General features: G+C 42.1%; 1 protein-coding gene across 3 annotated transcripts in view; it reads left to right on the forward strand.

Annotated features, from left to right (window-relative positions):
* The first annotated feature begins 4,652 nt into the window (after window positions 1-4,652).
* LOC134348883 (organic cation/carnitine transporter 2-like) overlaps window positions 4,653-20,541 on the forward strand; it is a 66,436-nt gene continuing 50,547 nt past the window's right edge. Inside the window, exon 1 of one of the 3 annotated variants that reach the window (XM_063052671.1) lies at window positions 4,653-5,186. In XM_063052671.1, the coding sequence (XP_062908741.1) occupies window positions 4,908-5,186 (279 nt within the window). In that variant the 5' untranslated portion in view covers window positions 4,653-4,907. Of the gene's footprint in view, window positions 5,187-7,276; window positions 7,831-20,541 lie in introns of those variants that run through there. The other 2 variants (XM_063052672.1, XM_063052670.1) reach the window with 2 other exon arrangements.

Consider the following 20,541-nt stretch of genomic DNA (forward strand, 5'->3'; position numbering starts at 1 on the left):
TGCCTGATTACTTCTGTAGCCTCTCTAATTCTTTAAATCTACAACAACTGCAACAAAGTTGAGGCCAGTTCATTGGTGATATTTAAAAGGGAGTTAGATATTGCCCTTGTGGCTAAAGGGATCAGGGGGTATGGAGAGAAGGCAGGTACAGGGTTCTGAGTTGGATGATCAGCCATGATCATACTGAATGGCAGTGCAGGTTCGAAGGGCCGAATGGCCTACTCCTGCACCTGTTTTCTATGTTTCTATGTTTCTGAAGCCATCAATTCCCATCATCCAAATCATTGACATATAACCTCAGTATCGGTCCCACCACAGATCCCAGTGAAACACTACTAGTCACTAGCAGCCAACCAGGAAAGGCTCCTCTTATTCCCACTCTTTGCCTCCTGAAAATCATCCACTGCTGTATCAATGCTAGAATCTTTCCTGTAATACCATGAGCTTGTAACTTGATAAGCAGCTTCACATGTGGCATCTTGTCAAAGGCCTTCTGAAAGTGCAAGTACAACACCAACCGATTCCCCTTTGTATATCATGCTTATTATTTATTCAAAGAATTCCAACAGATTTACCAACAACATTTTCACTTAAGGAAACCATGCTGACTATGGCCTATTTTATCATGTCCCTCCAAGTACCCCAAAACCACATACTTAAAAATCAACTCCAATATCTTCCAAACCACTGAGGTCAGACTGACTGGCGCATTGACTCCTTTCTTCTGCCTCTCTCCTTCTTTAGGATTGAAGTGATATTTGCAATTTTCCAGTCTTCTGGAACCATTCCAGAACCCAGAGATTCTTGAAAGGTCATTACTAATGCCTCCGCGATCTCTTCAGCTACCTCTTTCAAAATCTTGGGAAATACACCATTTGGTCCAGTTGACTTATCTACCTTCAAAACTTTTCAGTTTCCCAAGAACCTTCACCTTATTAATGGTAAGTTCACACACTTCATTATCCCTGACGGCTGGAACTTCCATGATACTGTCAGTATCTTCCACAGTGAAGACTTATGCAAAAAAAACTTATTCAGTGCCATTTCCTTGTCCCCCATTATTACCTCTCCAGCATCATTTTTCAGCAGTCTGATTTCCTCTCTTGTCTGTCTTTTACACTTTATGCATCTAAAGAAACTTTTGGTATCCTCTTTAATAGTATCGGCTAGCTTACATTTCATATACCATCGTTATCTTCCTAATAACTTTTTTGGTTGCCTTCTGTTGGTTTTTTAAAGCTTCCCAATCCTCTGACTTCCAACTAATTTTTGCTCTATTATAAGCCCTCACTTTAACTTTTATGTTGGCTTTGACTTGTCTTGCTAGCCACAATTGTGTCATCTTGCATTTAGAATAATTCTTCCTCTTTGGGATGTATATATCCTGTGCTTTCAGAATTGCTTCCAGAAATTCCAGCCATTCCTGCATTGCCATCATCCCTGCCAATGTTCTTTTCCAATCAATTCTGGTCATCTCCCCTAACATGCCTCTGTAATTCCCTTTACTCTACTGTAATACTGATACATCTGACTTTAGCTTTTCCTTCTCAAATTTCAAAATGAATTCAATCATATTATGATCACTCTCCCAAAGGGGTCTTTCAACTTAAACTCTATAGATTAGCTGATTCACCAGTGTGCTCAATCACAAGTTGCTCCAAAAAGCCATCTCATAGGCATTCTAGAAATTCCCTTCCTTAGGCTCCAGCGGCAACTTGATTTTCCCAATCTACCTGCATATTGAAATCTCCCTGACTATTGTAACATTGCCCTTTGGCATGCATTTTCTATCTCCTGTTGTAACTTGTAGACCACATTCTTACTACTGTTTGGGTCTGTACACAACTCAAATCAGGGCCTTTTAACCCTTGCAGTCCAACGATTCAACAGCTTCCGACCCTGTATCACCTCTTTCTAATGATTTGATTTCATTTTCTACCAACAGAGCTACACCACTCCCTCTGCCTTCCTGCCTTTCCTTTTGATATGATGTGTATCCTTAGACATTATGCTCCCAACTATAATTTTCTTTCAGCTATGATTCAGTGATGCTTGCAACATCATACATGTCAAATGTAACTGTGCTACAAGTTGCATAATATAAACCTACTTCACCATCAATTTAACCCTTTTCTCCTACAAAACACAATCCTCCATATTCCTTACATCCATGTGCCTATCTGAGAGTCTTTTAAATGTACCTATCATATCAGTTACTCACACTAATTCTGCCACAGTGTTCCAGGCACCCACCAGTCTGTTTAAAAAAAATCTACCTCTGATATCTCCCCTAGTTTTTCCTCTATTCATCTTAAATAGAAATAAATGTGCAGAATATTCTCCAAACAGGAAGAAAATCTAAAAAACTGGGATGCAAAGGGACCTTGTGCAGAACACCTTGAAGGTTAACTTGCAGGTTGAGTCAGTGGTGAGGAAGGCAAATGCAATGTTAGAATTCATTTCAAGAGGTCTAGAATACAAGAGCAGGAATGTGTTGCTGAGGCTTTATAAGGCACTGGTGAGGTCACACCTTGAGTATTGTGAGTGTTTTGGGCTACTCATCTAAGAAAAGATATGCTGGTGTTGGAGATGGTTCAGAGGAGGTTCACAAGGATAATTCCAGGAATGAAAGGGTCATCATACGAGGAACATTTGATAACTCTGGATCTGTATTTGCTGGAATTTAGATCTGCGGCATTCAAGGCTGGCGACCCAGATCTGTACCAGAAAACCAGCTGTGACTTGCAGAGGGCTATTTCAAGGGCAATGAGGTTGGAGTTGATATCAGATGTACAACAACTCCAGCAGGGATTGCAAGACATTACTTCCTACAAAGTGAAACCCAATAGCATGAATGGCAGTGATGCTTCACTACCAGATGAACTCAACACCTCCTAAGCCTGCTTTGAAGCTATGAAGATCCCTGCTACACCTGATGACCCTGTGATCTCTGTCTCGGAGGCTGATGTTAGGCTGTCGTTAAAGAGAGTTAACCCTCGCAAGGTGGAAGGTCCCGATGGAGTACCTGGTAAGGCTCTGAAAACCTGTGCCAACCAACCTGTGTATTCAAGGACATTTTCAACCTCTCACTGCTGCAGATGGAAGTTCCCAATTGCTTCCAAAAGGCAACAATTATACTAGTGCCTAAGAAGAATAATGTAAGCTGCCTTAATGACTATCACCCAGTAGCACTCACATCTGCAATGATGAAATACTTTGAGAGGTTGGTCATGACCAGACTGAACTCCTGCCTCAGCAAGGACCTGGACCCATTGCAATTTGTCTATTGCCACAATAGGTCAATGGCAGATGCAATCTCAATGGCTCTCCACACAGCTTTAGACCACCTGGACAACACAAACACCTATGTCAGGATGCTGTTCATTGACTATAGCTCAGCATTTAATACCATCATTCCCACAATGCTGATTGAGAGCTTGCAGAACCTGGGCCTCTGTACCTCCCTCTGCAATTGGCTCCTTGACTTCCTAACCGGAAGACCACAATCTGTGTGGATTTGTGATAACATCTCCTTCTTGCTGATGATTAACTCTGGTGCACCTCAGGGGTGTGTGCCTAGCCCATTGCTCTACTCTCTATATACTATGTGGCTAGGCATAGCTCAAATACCATCTATAAATTTGCTGATGATACAACCATTGTTGGTAGAATCTCAGACGGAGACAAGAGGGCGTACAGGAGTGAGATATGCCAACTAGTGTAGTGGGGTTGCAGCAAAAACCTGGCGCTCAATGTCAGTAAGACCAAAGACCTGATTGTGGACTTCAGGAAGGGTAAGACAAAGGAACACATACCAATCCTCATAGAGGGATCAGAAATGGAGAGAGTGAGCAGTTTCAAGTTCCTGGATGGCAAGATCTCTGAGGACCTAACCTGGTCCCAACCTATTGATGCAGTTATAAAGAAGGCAAGACAGCAGCTATACTTTATTAGGAGTTTGAAGAGATTTGCTATGTCAACAAATACCCTCAAAAACTTCTATAGATGTACCGTGGAGAGCATTCTGAGAGGCTACATCACTGTCTGGTATTGGGGGTGGGGGGGAGCTACTGCACAGGACTGAAAGAAGCTCTAGAGGGTTTTAAGTTTGTCAGATCTAACTTGGGTACTAGCCTACAAAGTACCCAGGACATCTTCAAGGAGCAGAGTCTCAGAAAGGCAGCGTCCATTATTAAGACCTCCAGCACCCAGGCATGCCCTTTTCTCACTGATACCATCAGGTTAGAGGTACAGAAGCCTGAAGGCACACACTCAGCGATTCAGGAACAACTTCTCCCCCTCAGCCATCCGATTCCTAAATGGACATTGAATCCTTGGGCACTACCTCACTTTTTAAATATATAGTAGTTCTGTTTTTTGAACGGTTTTTAATCTGTTCAATATACGTATGCCGTGCGTTCCATCTGATGGATCGAAAATCTCTCCGGTCGGGTGGCACAGTCAGGGGTGGCAGGGGAGAGCCAGGTCCAGGTGAAACAGAATACACAGCAGTTCTGCATCTCCCTGCAGTAGGTGAGTCTCCCTTTAAGATCATCCACCTTGTTCTCTATGGCTTCCACATTAGCTAGCAGTGTGGTGGGCATAGGGACCCTGAAGCCCCTCAGCTTCAATCTGACCAGCAGCCCAGCTCTTTTCCCACGCTTCCTCAGTAAATAGTGCATCTTTCCAGGTTTCCATCGATGTAGGTGTTGTCGGCAGCTCTTTGATGTAGGTGGACGCGTCTCGCGGGAATCAATCAGCGGGTCGTGTCGTCGTGCGCTCCAGGTTGGGCCGAGTGCCACTTCCAGCTGCCGGGGGCCTCGGCTGTCGATTGGGTCGGGCCCCGAAGCCGACACTTAATCCCGGATGGCCGGGCTCCTTGCTGAAATAAATCCTTAAACCGAGTCATGGTTGCGGAGGCCTCCGCTCCAGCCGAGCCTCGGGCTCGATTTCCGAGGTCGGCGGCGGAGGCCTCACTTCCAGCAGCTGTGGATGGCCACCAACGGGGCTTTACGGTGGTCGCTCCGGGGAAGCGTCTGGGGCACCTTGAGGTCTCCGCCGTCACTTCTGTATGGTCGTCTGCTCCGGAGAGGTGCTGGTCGGAATGGGCCCTGTCTCCAAGCGCTCCGGCAGGTAGCAGACCGCGGGTCTCCGGGAACGTGTTTGGCCTCGTTGGTCAGGTCCAGGTGCGGTCCGGAGTTTAAGAAGCAGTTCCGGCGCGGTGGTCTCCAGCTGGGTCAGTTGCTTCGCCAGGATGTTGTTGATCTTGATCTTGCTAAATTGGATGTTTAGAAGGGTTTCTCTGGTATAGGATAGTGGAGAGGGCAGTTTGCTCGGGAGAGCAGGCGCAAAGTCGCCGGTTATCGGCGCCGTCTTTAACGGCTTTCAGTTCCTCGGGGTCAATATCACAAAATCACAAATCAAGGGAGTGGGAAGCGCAGAATCAAATATCGCTGTGATGATTGTACGTTATAGTACCAATTGTTTGGCGACAATGAAGTATAAAGTATAAGTATAGGTATTAATTTTTTTTCTGTTATATTTTGTATTGCATTGAACTGCTGCTGTTAAGTCAACAAATTTCACGTCACATGCCGGTGATAATAAACCTGATTCCGATTCTGATTCTGATTCATTCTGAATATTTGGAATTCCTTGCTCCAGAAACCACTAAAGCTCAATCCTTGAATATACTGAAAGGTGATCACAAAAAAGGTATAATCATTAAGGGAATAGAGTTCACAGGGATAGAGCAGGAAAGTGAATTTAAGAAAAGGCTGTATCAGCTATAATCTTATTGAATAATAGTCTCAAGGGCTGAGTGACTTAATTCTCTTCCTATTGCTTATCATCTGGTGGTCTAAACCTTCATTCTCCCCAGTCCTAGCACATAGAACTGCAGTGAATAGCATTTACAAAGTGTTCTGCATTTACCTGACGAGGCCACTTCAGCAGCACCTCCCAAAGTCATTGTCCTGCTGCTCTATACCCAACAGCCCTATGAGAGTACCTTTATCCTACACATAGCAACAGTTTAAGGCAATGACTCGCCACTATCATCTCAAGGCAAAAGCAGTACGCAATTAATGCTGGCCTTGTCATCAATAACTGTAAGCAATATTATTGATGAACAATAAATGCCAGTGTAGCCAGTGACAAATATACTCCCCGTCTCTCAAAGCGAGCACAATTTTAGAGGATCTCTGCTAATTGTCGAAGACTTATTCAATACAGTTGCAGCATTTTAAGTAGGTAGTTTCCCACTATATACTAAAGGTGGGCAAGGATGAGTGATAAATGCTGGTCTTCCCAACAATGACCACACTCCTTCTTAAGTAAAAGATATTTTTGTCAAAAAATAGCCATTTTTCCATTTTCTTTTATTATTTTTGTTTTAAAGACACAACCCACTAACAGGCCCTTCCAGCCCAATGAGCTCACTATGCTCAATTACACCCAGCTGATGAATTAGCCTACTAACCCCATACATCTGGAAATGTGGGAGGAAATCGAACATCCAGAGGAAACATATACAGTCAAAGGGATAAAGTACAATCTCCTTATGGACAGAGATGGGAATTGAACCCAGGTTACTGGTACTACAATAGTGTAGTGCTAACGGCTAGGCTACCGTTTCCCCCTAAAGATTAGTTTTATTTTACACATGTACATTAAAACTTACAGTGAAATGCATTCTTGGTCTCATTGACCAACACAATCCAAAACTGTGCTGGGGACAGCCTGCAAGTGTGTCAATGGTTCTGGTCACAAAGTACGAACTCTTTACAGCCTGCAGATGGAAATGAACCGCAGTCGCTGACGATGTGAAGCCTTGCCTAACCACTGTAACGACGGTGACCGGACTTCATTCTAAAATCTTCTGCTTTAACTCGTTAAAACTGTCGAAGCAAAAACAACGCTAATAATTTAAATGACCCCCCCCCCACCATTGTATTTAGCAATGTTCTTGGAATTTGATCGTAGATTCATGAACAAGTCCAGATGGTTATCAACTCGAAAGGCCCCCCCCCCCATATGGTCGAATCTTACAGGGGAATATTTTTGAGTCTATGTGTCAACAGCCCTGTCTAAGTTTTACCAGATGAATCCATTAAAATGACATGAAATGTGAATGTTTCTCAGAGTGCATCAACTGATATGTTTCTCATCACGTCACCACGTCGAATCCTGCTAAATACTTCTTTTCACAGGGTCCCTAGTGACCACATTCTTGCAGGAGGATTTGCAGCCACGCTTTTTATTGTAAGATTTCGGGACTGGGGGTGGGACTGCTGCATTTTTCAATATTGAGTTTCTGTACATAGGTTGGAACCGTGCAGAATTATCGGGCTTTAGAACTGCAAACTTCGGGTCCGCCTACCATCTGTCAATGTTCCGAGTCTCCGCAAGAAAGTCGCCATCGGCTCTGGCACTGCAATTAACATGCGGGATTACGATGAAGTAACTGCTTTCCTGGGAGAATGGGGACCGTACCAGAGACTTATCTTCTTTCTTTTGAGTGTCAGCATTTTACCGAACGGTTTCTGCGGACTTTCCATAGTTTTCGTCGGAGATATACCTGAGCATCGCTGCTTAGTTCCCGGGAACCTTAACCTCAGCGATGCGTGGAGGGACAGGACGATTCCTCGGCTGGAAGGCGCTCAACGGCAGCGCAGCAAGTGCAGTCGGTACCGGCTGAACGTGATAATGAACCTTTCGGAGGCATTTTCCGACCCAGATTTCTTCAATATGTCTGAGATCGAACAGGAACCGTGTCTGGATGGATGGGAGTACAGTAAGGAGCAGTACATCTCCACTATCGTCAGCGAGGTATCGTCCCCGGCAAGTGTTAGCCTGAGAGTACTTTGTGAAGATAGTTTTAACGGTGTCGGTGTGTCATGAATAAAAAGGACAGATGCAATTTAATTGAAATATTGTACCTGTTAATACGGCCTCCGGGCAGGTACTTTTAAATGTTTAATCCGTATTCCCTATCAATTATTTTGTTTCGATTTCATCCAGTCCCGAAAGTATTATTCTATTCCAATTTCGGACCTTGAATGTTTCCTGCAACAAGGTTCTGCACCCACGTTTGTGGCATTGTTTTATCTGTTTGGGTATGTTATGGCGAATAGTCACCCCAGTCCAAAGCCTTTATCATTTGCAAGGCAAAGTGGAAAAAAGTGATAAAATATGATCAAGTTGTCCTGATATTTACTTTCTTTCTTTTTAAATCTTTTTATTGAGTAAGTATACAAAAAAGGTAAGCCATATAAACATTAATACAATGTTAAAGTATAATAAAATTCCAAAAGATAACAATACCAAAAAGAAAATACTACAAACAATGTAATTTAAGCATAAGAAACCAAGATAACATAATAGTATACTAGATTTTATATATATCAATGGAAAAAAAGAAAAAAAAACCCCAAAAAAAAAAACCCACCGTGCAACTAACTAAAAGCAAAGCAAAGCAATGGGCTAACTTGAAACCAAACAGAGTTAAACTTAAAATCACGTCCTCAATCCCGACCTCCATTAAAACAGTGAAGAGAAAACAAGAAGGGTAAATATTACATTAAATGAAAATATCGAATAAAAGGTCCCCAAATCTGTTCAAATTTAAATGAAGAATCATAAAGGTTACTTCTAATTTTCTCCAGATTCAAACATAAAATCGTCTGAGAAAACCAAAAAAAGGTAGTTGGAGCATTAAGCTCTTTCCAATGTTGTAAAATACATCTTTTCGCCATTAAAGTAAGAAATGCAATCATTCTACGGGCTGAAGGGGAAAGATTACTAGAAATTTTAGGTAGTCCAAAGATAGCAGTAATAGGGTGAGGAGAGATATCTATATTTAATACCTTAGAAATAATATTGAAAATATCTCTCCAAAAAGTTTCCAAAGTAGGGCAAGACCAAAACATATGAGTTAAAGAGGCTATCTGCCCCGAACATCTATCACAGAAAGGATTAATATGCGAGTAAAAACGCGCTAACTTATCTTTGGACATATGTGCTCTATGAACCACTTTAAATTGAATTAGGGAATGTTTAGCACAAATAGAGGAAGTATTAACTAATTGTAAAATCTGCCCCCAATCATCCACAGAAAAGTTGTCCTGATATTTACTGCTCTGACAATATTCATGGAGCCACACTTTGGAAGACCAACCATTCCATTTCATTAGTGTCTATCCTCTCCCATCAACAACCATGTTCTCCTCCATGGCTACCCAGTGTAACATCAGTTGGCAGCACTATAGCAACATATGGACTACTTCTCCGGAGGAACTTCCAAATTCACTTCCTCCACCATGTAAAACACAAACAAGAGTTGTATAATGAACTAGAGGATTGAAAAAGGATCTAGTGCTTTCCCGGCATATATAACAGATAAACTCTTCTCGGGCTTCCAACCAATTTCAGGTATTGATTATAACCAATGATTTGATGACAAAGTCTTCCATCTTCTTGGCAGAGTTTATCATTGAAACTTGCTTATAATTGATACCTGTATTCAGGTGGAACACCAAGATGAGTTTATTCAAGCTAGGGGACTGTTTTGTGGAATACCTGCTCTCCATCTGCTATGGCCATCCTGACCTCCTCGTCACATGGCATTTCAACTCCCCTTCTCATTCTCACACCAACTCGTCTGTTCTCGGCCTTCTCCACTGCCAGGGTTAGATCAAATGCAAATTGGACCTCACGTTCCACCTAGGTAGATTTAGTGGTATGGCAAATGGATACATTGGTTTATTGCTGTCATATGAATTTTGTTTTGTATGTCCTCCATAGAGATCATTTCATTGCATCAGTGTATTGAGGTAGTACAAGGGAAAACAATGACAGAAAGCAAAGCATAATGTTACAGTTACAGAGGAAGTGCAGTGCAAGTAGACAATCATGGGCAAAGACGTGAAGAGGTAAGTTGTGAGGTAGAGTCAATTTTATATTTCAACAGATCCATTCAGTAGTCTTACAACAGTGGGCTATCAGCTGCCCCTAAGCCTTCTGGTACAACCTTTCAGTCTTTTGTGTCTTTTTATTTACTTATTGAGATACAGCACAGAGTAGGCCCTGCTGGCTCTTCGAGCTGCACCCCCCAGCAATCCCCTGATTTAATCCTAGCCTAATCACTGGACAATTTACAATCACTAATGACCTAACAACCAGTACGTCGCTGGACTGTGGGAGGAAAATAGAGCATCCGGAGGAAACCCACATGGTCATGGAGAGAACGTACCTTACTGGCAGCAGCAGGAATTGAACCTGGTTGCCTGTACTGTCAAGCATTGTGCTAATCACTATGCTATTGTGCTGCCCTCTGCCCAGTGGGGGGGGGGGAATGTCCAGCATGGGAGGAGTCTTTGGTTATGTTGGCTGCTTTACTGAGACACTGAGATGTATACATCGAGTCCATACAGGAAATGCTGGTTTCCGTAATATGCTGAGCTGAGTCCAAAGCTGTGCAGTTTCTAGCAATCTCTGGCAGAGCAGTAACTATACCAAGCTGTGATGCATCCAGATAGAATGCTTTTTATGGCACATCAATAAATCTTGATGAAAATCAGTGGGGATAAGCCTAATTTATTTAATCTCCTGATGAAATAGAGGTACAGGTGCGCTTTCTTGTGCGTAGTGTCTATATGGTTAGACTAGAACAGGCTCTCAGTGACGTTTACTCTGAGAAACTAGAAACTGTCAACTATCTCCACTTCAGCACTATTGATGCAGATAGGACTGTGCACACAGTCCAACCTCCTGAAGTGTATCATCCCCTCTTTTGTTTTACTTACATCAAGGGAAAGGTTAGTGTGATGACATCATGCCACAAGGTTCTCTAGTTTCTCTTTATTTTCAAGATTCAGCCCACTATGATGGTGCAACCTGTAAACTTGTCGATGGAGTTAGAGCAGAGTCCATTTAGTGTGCGATAGGGAGCAGAGTGGGGGCCTGAGGATGTATCCTTGCTGTGCCAGGATAATCGTGGCAGAGGTGTTGCTGCCTATTCCCAATTGTAGGCTGTTGATCAGGAAATCAAAGATCCAGTCTAACAGGGAAGTTGTTGTCCTACGTGTAGGAGTTTGGAGGTGAGTCTGTGAATTTTGAACAATTAATTTTTTGGTTTCAGGTAAACCACAGCCCTGTGCTTTTTTTCTCTCATATTGATCTATGATGTGTCCTATCAATGCTGCTCCCCACCTCCTCCACTCATCATCCCATTCTGTTCCCCTTTCCCATCGTGTTCCACCTGGCGATCATTCACACACTATACTTACTGGATCTTTTATTTCCTCCTCCAAACTAGTTCTATCTGTTCTCATCCACCCTCTTGCCCTCCCTTCCCCCATATTGTTCCATTATCACCTTCCTTAATTACCTGCAGTGTCTCGTTTCCACTTGTTACCTTCCAGCCTCTGTCTCTTCATAGAAACACAGAAAACCTACAGCACAATACAGGCCCTCCTTACCTTAGAAATTAACTAGGGTTACCCATAGCCCTCTATTTTTCTAATCTCCATGTACCTATAAAGGAGTCTCTTAAAAGACCCTATTGTATCTGCCTCCACCACCATCGCTGGCAGCCCATTCCACCCACTCACCAGTTATCCCTGACATCTCCCCTGTACCTACTTCCACGCACCTTAAAACTGTGCCCTCTCATGTTAGCCATTTCAGCCCTGTGAAAAAGTCTCCAACTATCTACATGATCAATGCCTCTCATCATCTTGTACACCTTTATCAGGTCACCTCTCATCCTCTGTTGCTCTAAGGAGAAAAGGCCGAGTTCACTCAACCTATTTTCATAAGGCATGCTCCCCAATCCAGGAAACATCCTTGTAAATCTCCTCTGCACCTTTTCTCTGGTCTCCACATCCTTCCTCTACTGAGACGACCAGAACTGAGCACAATACTCCAAGTGGGGTCTGACTAGGGTCCTATATAGCTGCAACATTACCTCTAGGCTCTTAAACTCAATCCCACGATTGACGAAGGCCAGTGCACCATATGCCTTCTTAACCACAGAGTCAATCTGAGCAGCGGCTTTGAGTGTCCTATGGACACAGACCCCAAGATCCCTCTGATCCTCTACATTGCCAAGAGTCTTGCCATTAATACTATATTCTGCCATCATATTTGACCTACCAAAATGAATGACCTCACATTTATCTGGGTTGAACTCCATCTGCCACTTCTCAGCCCAGTTTTGTATCCTATCAATGTCCCACTGTAACCTCTGACAGCCCTCCACACTATCCACAACACCCCCAACCTTCGTGTCATCAGCAAATTTACTAACCCATCCCTCCGCTTCCTCATTCAGGTCATTTATACAAATCACGAAAAGTAAGGGTCCCAGAACAGATCCCTGAGGCACACCACTGGTCACCGACCTCCATGCAGAATATGACCCGTCTACAACCACTCTTTGCCTTCTGTGTGCAAGCCAGATCTGGATCCACAAAGCAATGTCCCCTTGGATCCCATGCCTCCTTACTTTCTCAATAAGCCATGCATAGTGTACCTTATCAAATGCCTTGCTGAAATCCATATACTCTACATCTACTGTTCTATTTTCATCAATGTGTTTAGTCACATCCTCAAAAAATTCAATCAGGCTCATAAAGCATGACCTGCCTTTGACAAAGCCAAAGGCAGGTCATGCTTTATGAGCCTGACTGAATTTTTTGAGGATGTGACTAAACCATGCTGACTATTCCTAATCATGTTATGCCTCTCCAAATGTTCATAAATCCTGCTTCTCAGGATCTTTTCCATCAACTTACCAACCACTGGTCTATAATTTCCTGGGCTATCACTACTCCCTTTCTTGATTAAGGAACAACATCTGCAACCCTCCAATCCACTGGAACCTCTCCTGTCCCTATTGATGATGCAAATACCATCACCAGAGGCTCAGCAATCTCCTTCCTCACCTCCCACAGTAGCCTGGGGTACATCTCGTCTGGTCCCGGTGACTTATCTAACTTGATGCTTTCCAAAAGCTCCAGCACATCCTCTCCCTTAATATCTACATGTTCAAGCTTTTCAGTCCACTGTAAGTCATCCATGCTCCACTCTCCCACTGGGTATGCTCCCCCATTTTTCTTTTTTATCCCTTTTTAGTCTGTCCTTATCTGTGCATCACTCATCAGTCCTGGTTTTACAACACTACGCCCCACACCTGTTTCTTTCTAACCATCATCTACCCCTCAATCTGCTCACTCCCCCCCCGAATTTGATTCCACCTATCACCTACCTCTCTCCTCCCTCTCATCTCTATGCTATTTCCCCCTTACAGTTATAGTTATGATGCAGGATGTTGGCCAGAAAGAACTATAGTCTACCAATCAGTGAATTTGTGTGAATCTAGGACAGTGGGAGCAGACAGAAAAAATGTCTTTTACTTGCCATGTGCTTGGAGATGGAGGCTGCCATTTTATTCTGTGTTCTCCATTTTGTGAGGTAAAGTTACTTGGTTTGATCAGTGTTTTAAGATCGACACAATTATGCTCCAGGTAATCTGCTGAACCAGGGATCATTTCCAAATAAAAAGTTATTTGAGAGGTTTTTTTTGGTTGGATATAACATGCAAATTTGTGACTGTTGGGCTCTGTAATAACCCTATGTGATTCAGGCTGGTTGCTGATTAAGATTAAAGAGCCATAGATTGCCATTCATCACTTGCTGGGAAGGGGGCAATAAATGGATGCTGGCTTAGAGTAGAGCCAGTGAAAAAGATGTTAAAGGTCAGGCACATGAGACTGGAATGCAATATTTGAATTGGTAAGACATGCATATAAAAGCAGGTGTTTTGTGTGTGCTGGCAGCAATGATTCTGTGGGAGATTCACTATCATGGATGTGAGGTGCCCACAGACATGGAGATTTGAAATGGGACTGCAAGGAACCTGTGGCCAGTAAGGTCTTCTTTTTAACTAGTATTATCTTTTCTATTCTTTGACTGTTCATAGAAGAGCAGGAAAACTTAGTAAGTGTTCAAACAGGTATTCAGCTGTATAAGTTCACATGTTCTTCTGTTGAGACAATAAAGGTTGTTGTCAGTAATTACAGATTCTCTTTGTGCCTCCCTGACCATTATTCCAAAGGGTAATCCTTGTAACAAGGGTCTCTTAGGAGCCAAAGGAACCCAAGCCAATAGAATTCAAAAATCAGCTGAAGGGGTAGCCAATCAGGACTGGGGCAAGTGAATGGGCAGGCTACAGTATATAAACATGAGCACTCCCAGAGAGAAACAGTAACAACTGCACGCCAATGATGTCACCTCGACTGGTGATGAAACATCCGCAAGCTAATTGCCAAGCTCAGTGAACACTGCAACATCAAGTGCCTCAACCCAAGCCACCAATATTCACCACCATCCTAAATTAGTCATCTACCCTTGCCATTTAATGGAATTACCCTTAACAGAATTCCCAACTTGAAGATCACCATTGATGAGAAGGTCAAACAGACCAGCACATATTGTAGCTGTAAGTTGAAGTTGGATGTCCTGGAGCAAGTTACTCACCTTTGATACCACAAGGCCTTTCTATTATATATAAACCACAAGGTAAATTAAAGAAAAAATAAATACCTTAAAACATTTAAATAGAGATAGTTGCTTGATGGAACACTTTCTATCTGCCTGGGTGAGTTGCTATAACACTCAAGAAGCTCAACATCATCCGTGACAAAGCATATAACTTGATCCACCATCTTAAACAATCATTTTCTCCACCACAGGTATGTGGTGGCCACAGCATGTACATGAACAAAATACATTTAGATTCTCACTCAGACTATAGACAATAGACAATAGGTGCAGGAGTAGGCCATTCGGCCCTTCGAGCCAGCACCACCATTCACTGTGATCATGGCTGATCATCCACAATCAGTATCCAGTTCCTGCCTTATCCCCATAACCTTTGATTCCGCTATCTTTAAGAGCTCTATCCATCTCTTTCTTGAAAGCATCCAGAGACTTGGCCTCCACAGCCTTCTGGGGCAGAGCATTCCATAATATCCACCACTCTCTGGGTGAAAAAGTTTTTCCTCAACTCCGTTCTAAATGGCCTACCCCTTATTCTTAAACTGTGACCTCTGGTTCTGGACTCGCCCATCAGCGGGAACATGCTTCCTACCTCCAGCGTGTCCAATCCCTTAATAATCTTATATGTTTCAATAAGATCCCCTCTCAGCCTTCTAAATTCCAGAGTATACAAGCCCAGTCGCTCCAATCTTTCGACATATGACAGTCCTGCCATCCCGGGAATTAGCCTTGTGAACCTACGCTGCACTCCCTCAATAGCAAGAATGTCCTTCCTCAAATTTGGAGACCAAAACTGCACACAGTACTCCAGGTGTGGTCTCACCAGGGCCCTGTACAGCTGCAGAAGGACCTCTTTGCTCTTATACTCAATTCCCCTTGTTATGAAGGCCAGCATGCCATTAGCTTTCTTCACTGCCTGCTGTACTTGCATGCTTGCTTTCAGTGACTGATGTACAAGAACACCTAGATCTCCTAGTACTTCACCTTTTCCTAACTTGACTCCATTTAGATAATAACCTGCCTTCCTGTTCTTAACACCAAAGTAGATAACCTCACATTTATTCACATTAAATTGCATCTGCCATGCATCTGCCCACTCACCCAGCCTGTCCAAGTCACCCTGCATTCTCATAACATCCTCCTCACATTTCACACTGCCACTCAGCTTTGTGTCATCGGCAAATTTGCTAATGTTACTTTTAATTCCCTCATCTAAATCATTAATATATATTGTAAACAGCTGCGGTCCCAGCACTGAACCCTACGGTACCCCACTAGTCACCGCCTGCCATTCCGAAAGGGACCCGTTAATCGCTACTCTTTGTTTTCTGTAAGCCAGCCAATTTTCAATCCATGTCAGTACTCTGCCTCCAATACCACGTGCCCTAATTTTGCCCACTAATCTCCTATGTGGGACTTTATCAAAGGCTTTCTGAAAGTCCAGGTACACTACATCCACTGGCTCTCCCTTGTCCATTTTCATAATTAAATCCTCAAAAAATTCCAGAAGATTAGTCAAGCATGATTTCCCCTTCATAAATCCATGCTGACTCGGACCGATCCTGTTACTGCTATCCAGATGTGTCATAATTTTATAATTGATTCCAGCATCTTTCCCACCACCGACGTCAGGCTAACCGGTCTATAATTCCCTGTTTTCTCTCTTCCTCCCTTCTTGAAGAGAGGGACAACATTAGCCACCTTCCAATCCACAGGAACTGATCCTGAATCTATAGAACATTGGAAAATGATTACCAATGCGTCCACGATTTCTAAAGCCACCTCCTTGAGTACCCTGGGATGCAGACCATCGGGTCCCGGGGACTTATCAGCCTTCAGATCCAACAGCCTATCCAACACCATTTCCTGCCTAATATAAATTTCCTTCAGTTCATCCATTACCCTAGGTCCTTTGGCCACTATTATATCTGGGAGATTGTTTGTGTCTTCCCTAGTGAAGACAGATCCATAGTACCTGTTCAACTCGTCTACCATTTCCTTGTTCCCCATAATAAATTCACCCACTTCTGTCTTCAAGGACCCAATTTTGGTCTTAACTATTTTTTCCCTTTTCACATACCTAAAGGAGCTTTTACTTTCCTCCTTTATATTCTTGGCTAGTTTACCTTCGTACCTTATTTTTTCTCTGCATATTGACTTTTTAGTTACCTTCTGTTGCTCTTTAAAAGTTTCCCAATCCTCCGGCTTCCCACTCGTCTTTGCTATGTTATACTTCCTCTCTTTTAATTTTCTATTCTAAAGCTTCTTCCAAAGCAAGAGACACACTATTCTATCTGGGATATTTATAGTGTTTTTCCTTAGCGTTACTAATCCTTACTCCCTTGAACTCCTTGTCCAACACTTCAAGTATGCCTTTATCCAGAATTCTCTAACATTGTCCAGAATTGCCAGGATTTTCCATAAGGTCCTTTGTTCCACCACAGTGTTCAGTGTGACCAGTTTGACTCCTACAACAGAGTCAGCCTTTCCAATCAGTTTATTAATCCTGTTGGTATCACCTGTGTTGATGCCATTGCCTCAGCACACTACCGCGTAGGAGGTTTTACTGGCTCAAAGGAGAGGACTGCATACTACAAAGGGCTTCAGTCTCATCAGGAAGTAGAGGCATGTCTGGCCCTTGTACACAGCCTCTCTGTTGGTACTCCACTCAAGTCTGCCATCCAGGTGCACCCACAGGTACTTGTAGGCCTTCACACGTCCATGTCCTCACCATCAATAGTAACAGGAAGCAATGCAGGCTTAGTCTTCCCAAGGTCCATCACCATCTGTTCTGTCATACTGATGTTGAGCTGCTGATGTGTCAGCTTGCACCATTTGACAAAGTCCTCCACCAGGGCCCTGAATTCATCCTCCTGTCCTCCCTTTATACACTCTATTGCTGAGTCATCAGAGAATGGCAAGTGGACAGTAAGTGCCAGTCTTTCTGTACCATGACTACGATTTATTTTAATACAATGTATAATTACAGACAGTACTTTTTGAACCTTAATTAGAAGGAATGAATAGTCTGAAAAGCTTTATTTAATAAAATAACTCTGTTACACCTGCTGGCACTATTATTGTTCTTTAAGGATGTTGCATGTTGTGCAGAAACTGAAATATTCTAATTTTGTTAAGTACACACTAAGGGGTCTAATTTGCTGGATCTTAAATACTTTCTTGCAATGTAATTATAACCAAGGTGTTATATGATAAAAATTAATTAATTTCAGAACTTAATGGCTTGATATTTTCCATTGGAATGTTGGTATGCGTCATTCCGAGTTTCGGATAATCTGGGGATTAAACAGGAAAAGCTTAGTGAATTTAGAACAAAGGCTGCTGTTTACAAAAATACAATTCATCCATTAATTCTTGTGTGGAAATATTAACAATTAAGATCATGATTTTTTCATCCTATTTGTTAATTTTAAGTTGTAAGTGGGTGATTAGGAAAATATGCAGTTCCTTTCCAGTCTTAATATCTAATTGAGTCCAAAAAATCGCCGGACTGTGATTCAGGCAGTTACATTGAAATTTCAGAAGATTATGCCAAGTGGAAGGACAACTTATTTACAAGAGGTTGTAAGACTAGCCATAGGCAGCTGTCTATTTGACGATGTAAAAATCTCTGAAGAATTGGTACTTTGTGGAAGTCATATGAGGGAGAGGAAGCTAGAAGAATGGGCGTTTTCTATTGAACTTCAGCAAGGCCTTCAACAAGGTCCTGCATGGTAGGCTGGTCTGGCAGGTTAGGATCCATGGTATCCAAGGAGAGCTACAGTAGTCAGGTGAATTCAAAATTGGCTTGAAGGTAAGAAGCAGCAGATGATGGTTGAAGGTTGTTTGTTGGAATGGCCAATGATTAGTGCTGTGTCACAGGGGTTGGTGTTGGGTGATTTGTTATTTGTTATTTATATCAGTGATTTGGATGCACATACACAAGACATGATCAGTGTGTTTGTGGATGGGTATTGTAGTTGGTATGAACTCATTGGGCCGACGGGCCTGTATCCATGCAGTATGGCTCTATAACTCCATGACTTGATGTCTGACATTACCCCACTGCACTATGTTCTCTTTTCTGTTATGTGTTATATGATCTCCACAGAAAAACACTTATATCTCTAGTACTGAATGTCCTTGCCCATATTGCCAGCTATTCCAATAGCGCCATCCAGACTATGAAAATTCTGTTTCTTACATATTTTTATCGCAGGTAAGAAACATTTGAAACCCACAATAGGCAATTATTTTGCAAAGATCTTGCAGAATGATTATTTCAGCAACTATATCCAACCATTCAGAAAAACATCATTTAAGTCCTAGAATGTGAAGGGAGAAACTATCACAATGGGAGCAAACAAGGTAGGGAATGTGTTAATGCGTTTGCGTTAGATGATTTAACAGATCGAGTAGTGTGCATCTTTTCTTAATTTTTCATTAGTGTTGGAAAGGAGTTCAGATTAGTTTACTTTTCATTATAATATGTGTTATGTATTAGGTTATTTTTCCCTCACCAGATGCTATCTGATGTGCCAAGTATTTTTATCTGTATTCATCTCAAGCAGGAAAACTTATATAATCCATTATTAAGGCAGGGCACTTGCAAAATAAATGAAAAAATAGCTCAACGTTAATATTAAATAATTTGTTGGAGTATTTTGATACTCTAATCGAATCTAGTGGAATAGGTAATCCGAGATACTTTGGCTCTCAATAAAATGCCAACAAGATGTTATTAACAAAATTACAACATATGGGATAGATGAGCATACTGTCATATTTAAGGATTGGTTAAACTGTAAAGAAAACAAAGATTAGTTATAACTTATCATTTGGAAGGGTATGACAAATCAGCTTCACAGAAACTGATGGAACACACAACCCGTATCAGTTATGTAGATGAGGGGACCAAGTATAATGTATACCTCCACTAATAATACAAAGCTGGATGCAGCATGAGCTATGAAGAAGGTGCACTGTGGGTTATTGGTGATGCAGATGTCCAAAATAAATTAGTTGGCATTGCATATGGCACATGAAGAATGTGGAAATTAATGAGGTCATACATATCAGAATTATTTTTAAATACTGAATGATTGAAGATATTGGTATTTAGAAGGTCCTGGATATTCTTGTGGTTGGGTCATTAAAGCTTAATCAGAATCAGAATCAAGTTAAATATCAGTGACAGATGTCATGAGATTTGTTAACTTAACCAGCAGCAGTCCATGTAATGTTGAAAAAAAAGAATTACAGTAGGTGTGTATATATATGTGTATATTAAATAGGTAAATTAAAATAGTGCTAAGACCAAAATAATAAAAAAGTGAGGTAATGTTCATGAGTTCAATGCCCATTTAGAAGAAGCTGTTCTTGAACTGCAGAGTGTGTACCTTCTAGCTTCTGTACCTCCTTCCTGATGGTAACAATGAGAAGAGGGCATGTCCTGGATAATGAAGGTCTTTAATAATGGTTGCCACCTTTCTGGGGCACCGCTTCTTGAAGATGTCTTGAATACTACAGAGGCTAAAATCCATGATGGAGCTGACTAATTTTACAACTTTCTTCAGCTTCTTTCGATCTTGAGCAGTAGTCCCACCCCCCAAAAAAGATGGTGATGCAGCTTATCGAAGTGCTCTCCATGGTACATCTACGGAAGTTTTCCAGTGTTTTAGATGACAAACCAAATCTCCTCAAGCTCCTAATGGAATATAGCTGCCTTCTTTATAGCTACATTAATATATCGGGACCAGATTAGATCCTCAGAGGTACTATCACCCAGAAACTTGAAATTTGCTCACTCTTTCTTCTTCTGATTGCTTTATGAGGATTGATTCATGTTCCCTTTCCGACCCTTTCTGAAATCCACAATCAGCTCTTTGTCATACTGACATTGAGTGCAAGATTGTTGCTGTGACATCACTCAACTAGTTGGTATACCTCTCTCCTGCATGCGCTCTCATCTCCATTTTC

Source organism: Mobula hypostoma, chromosome 7 (assembly GCF_963921235.1).
Source record: "Mobula hypostoma chromosome 7, sMobHyp1.1, whole genome shotgun sequence".
NCBI lineage: Eukaryota > Metazoa > Chordata > Chondrichthyes > Myliobatiformes > Myliobatidae > Mobula > Mobula hypostoma.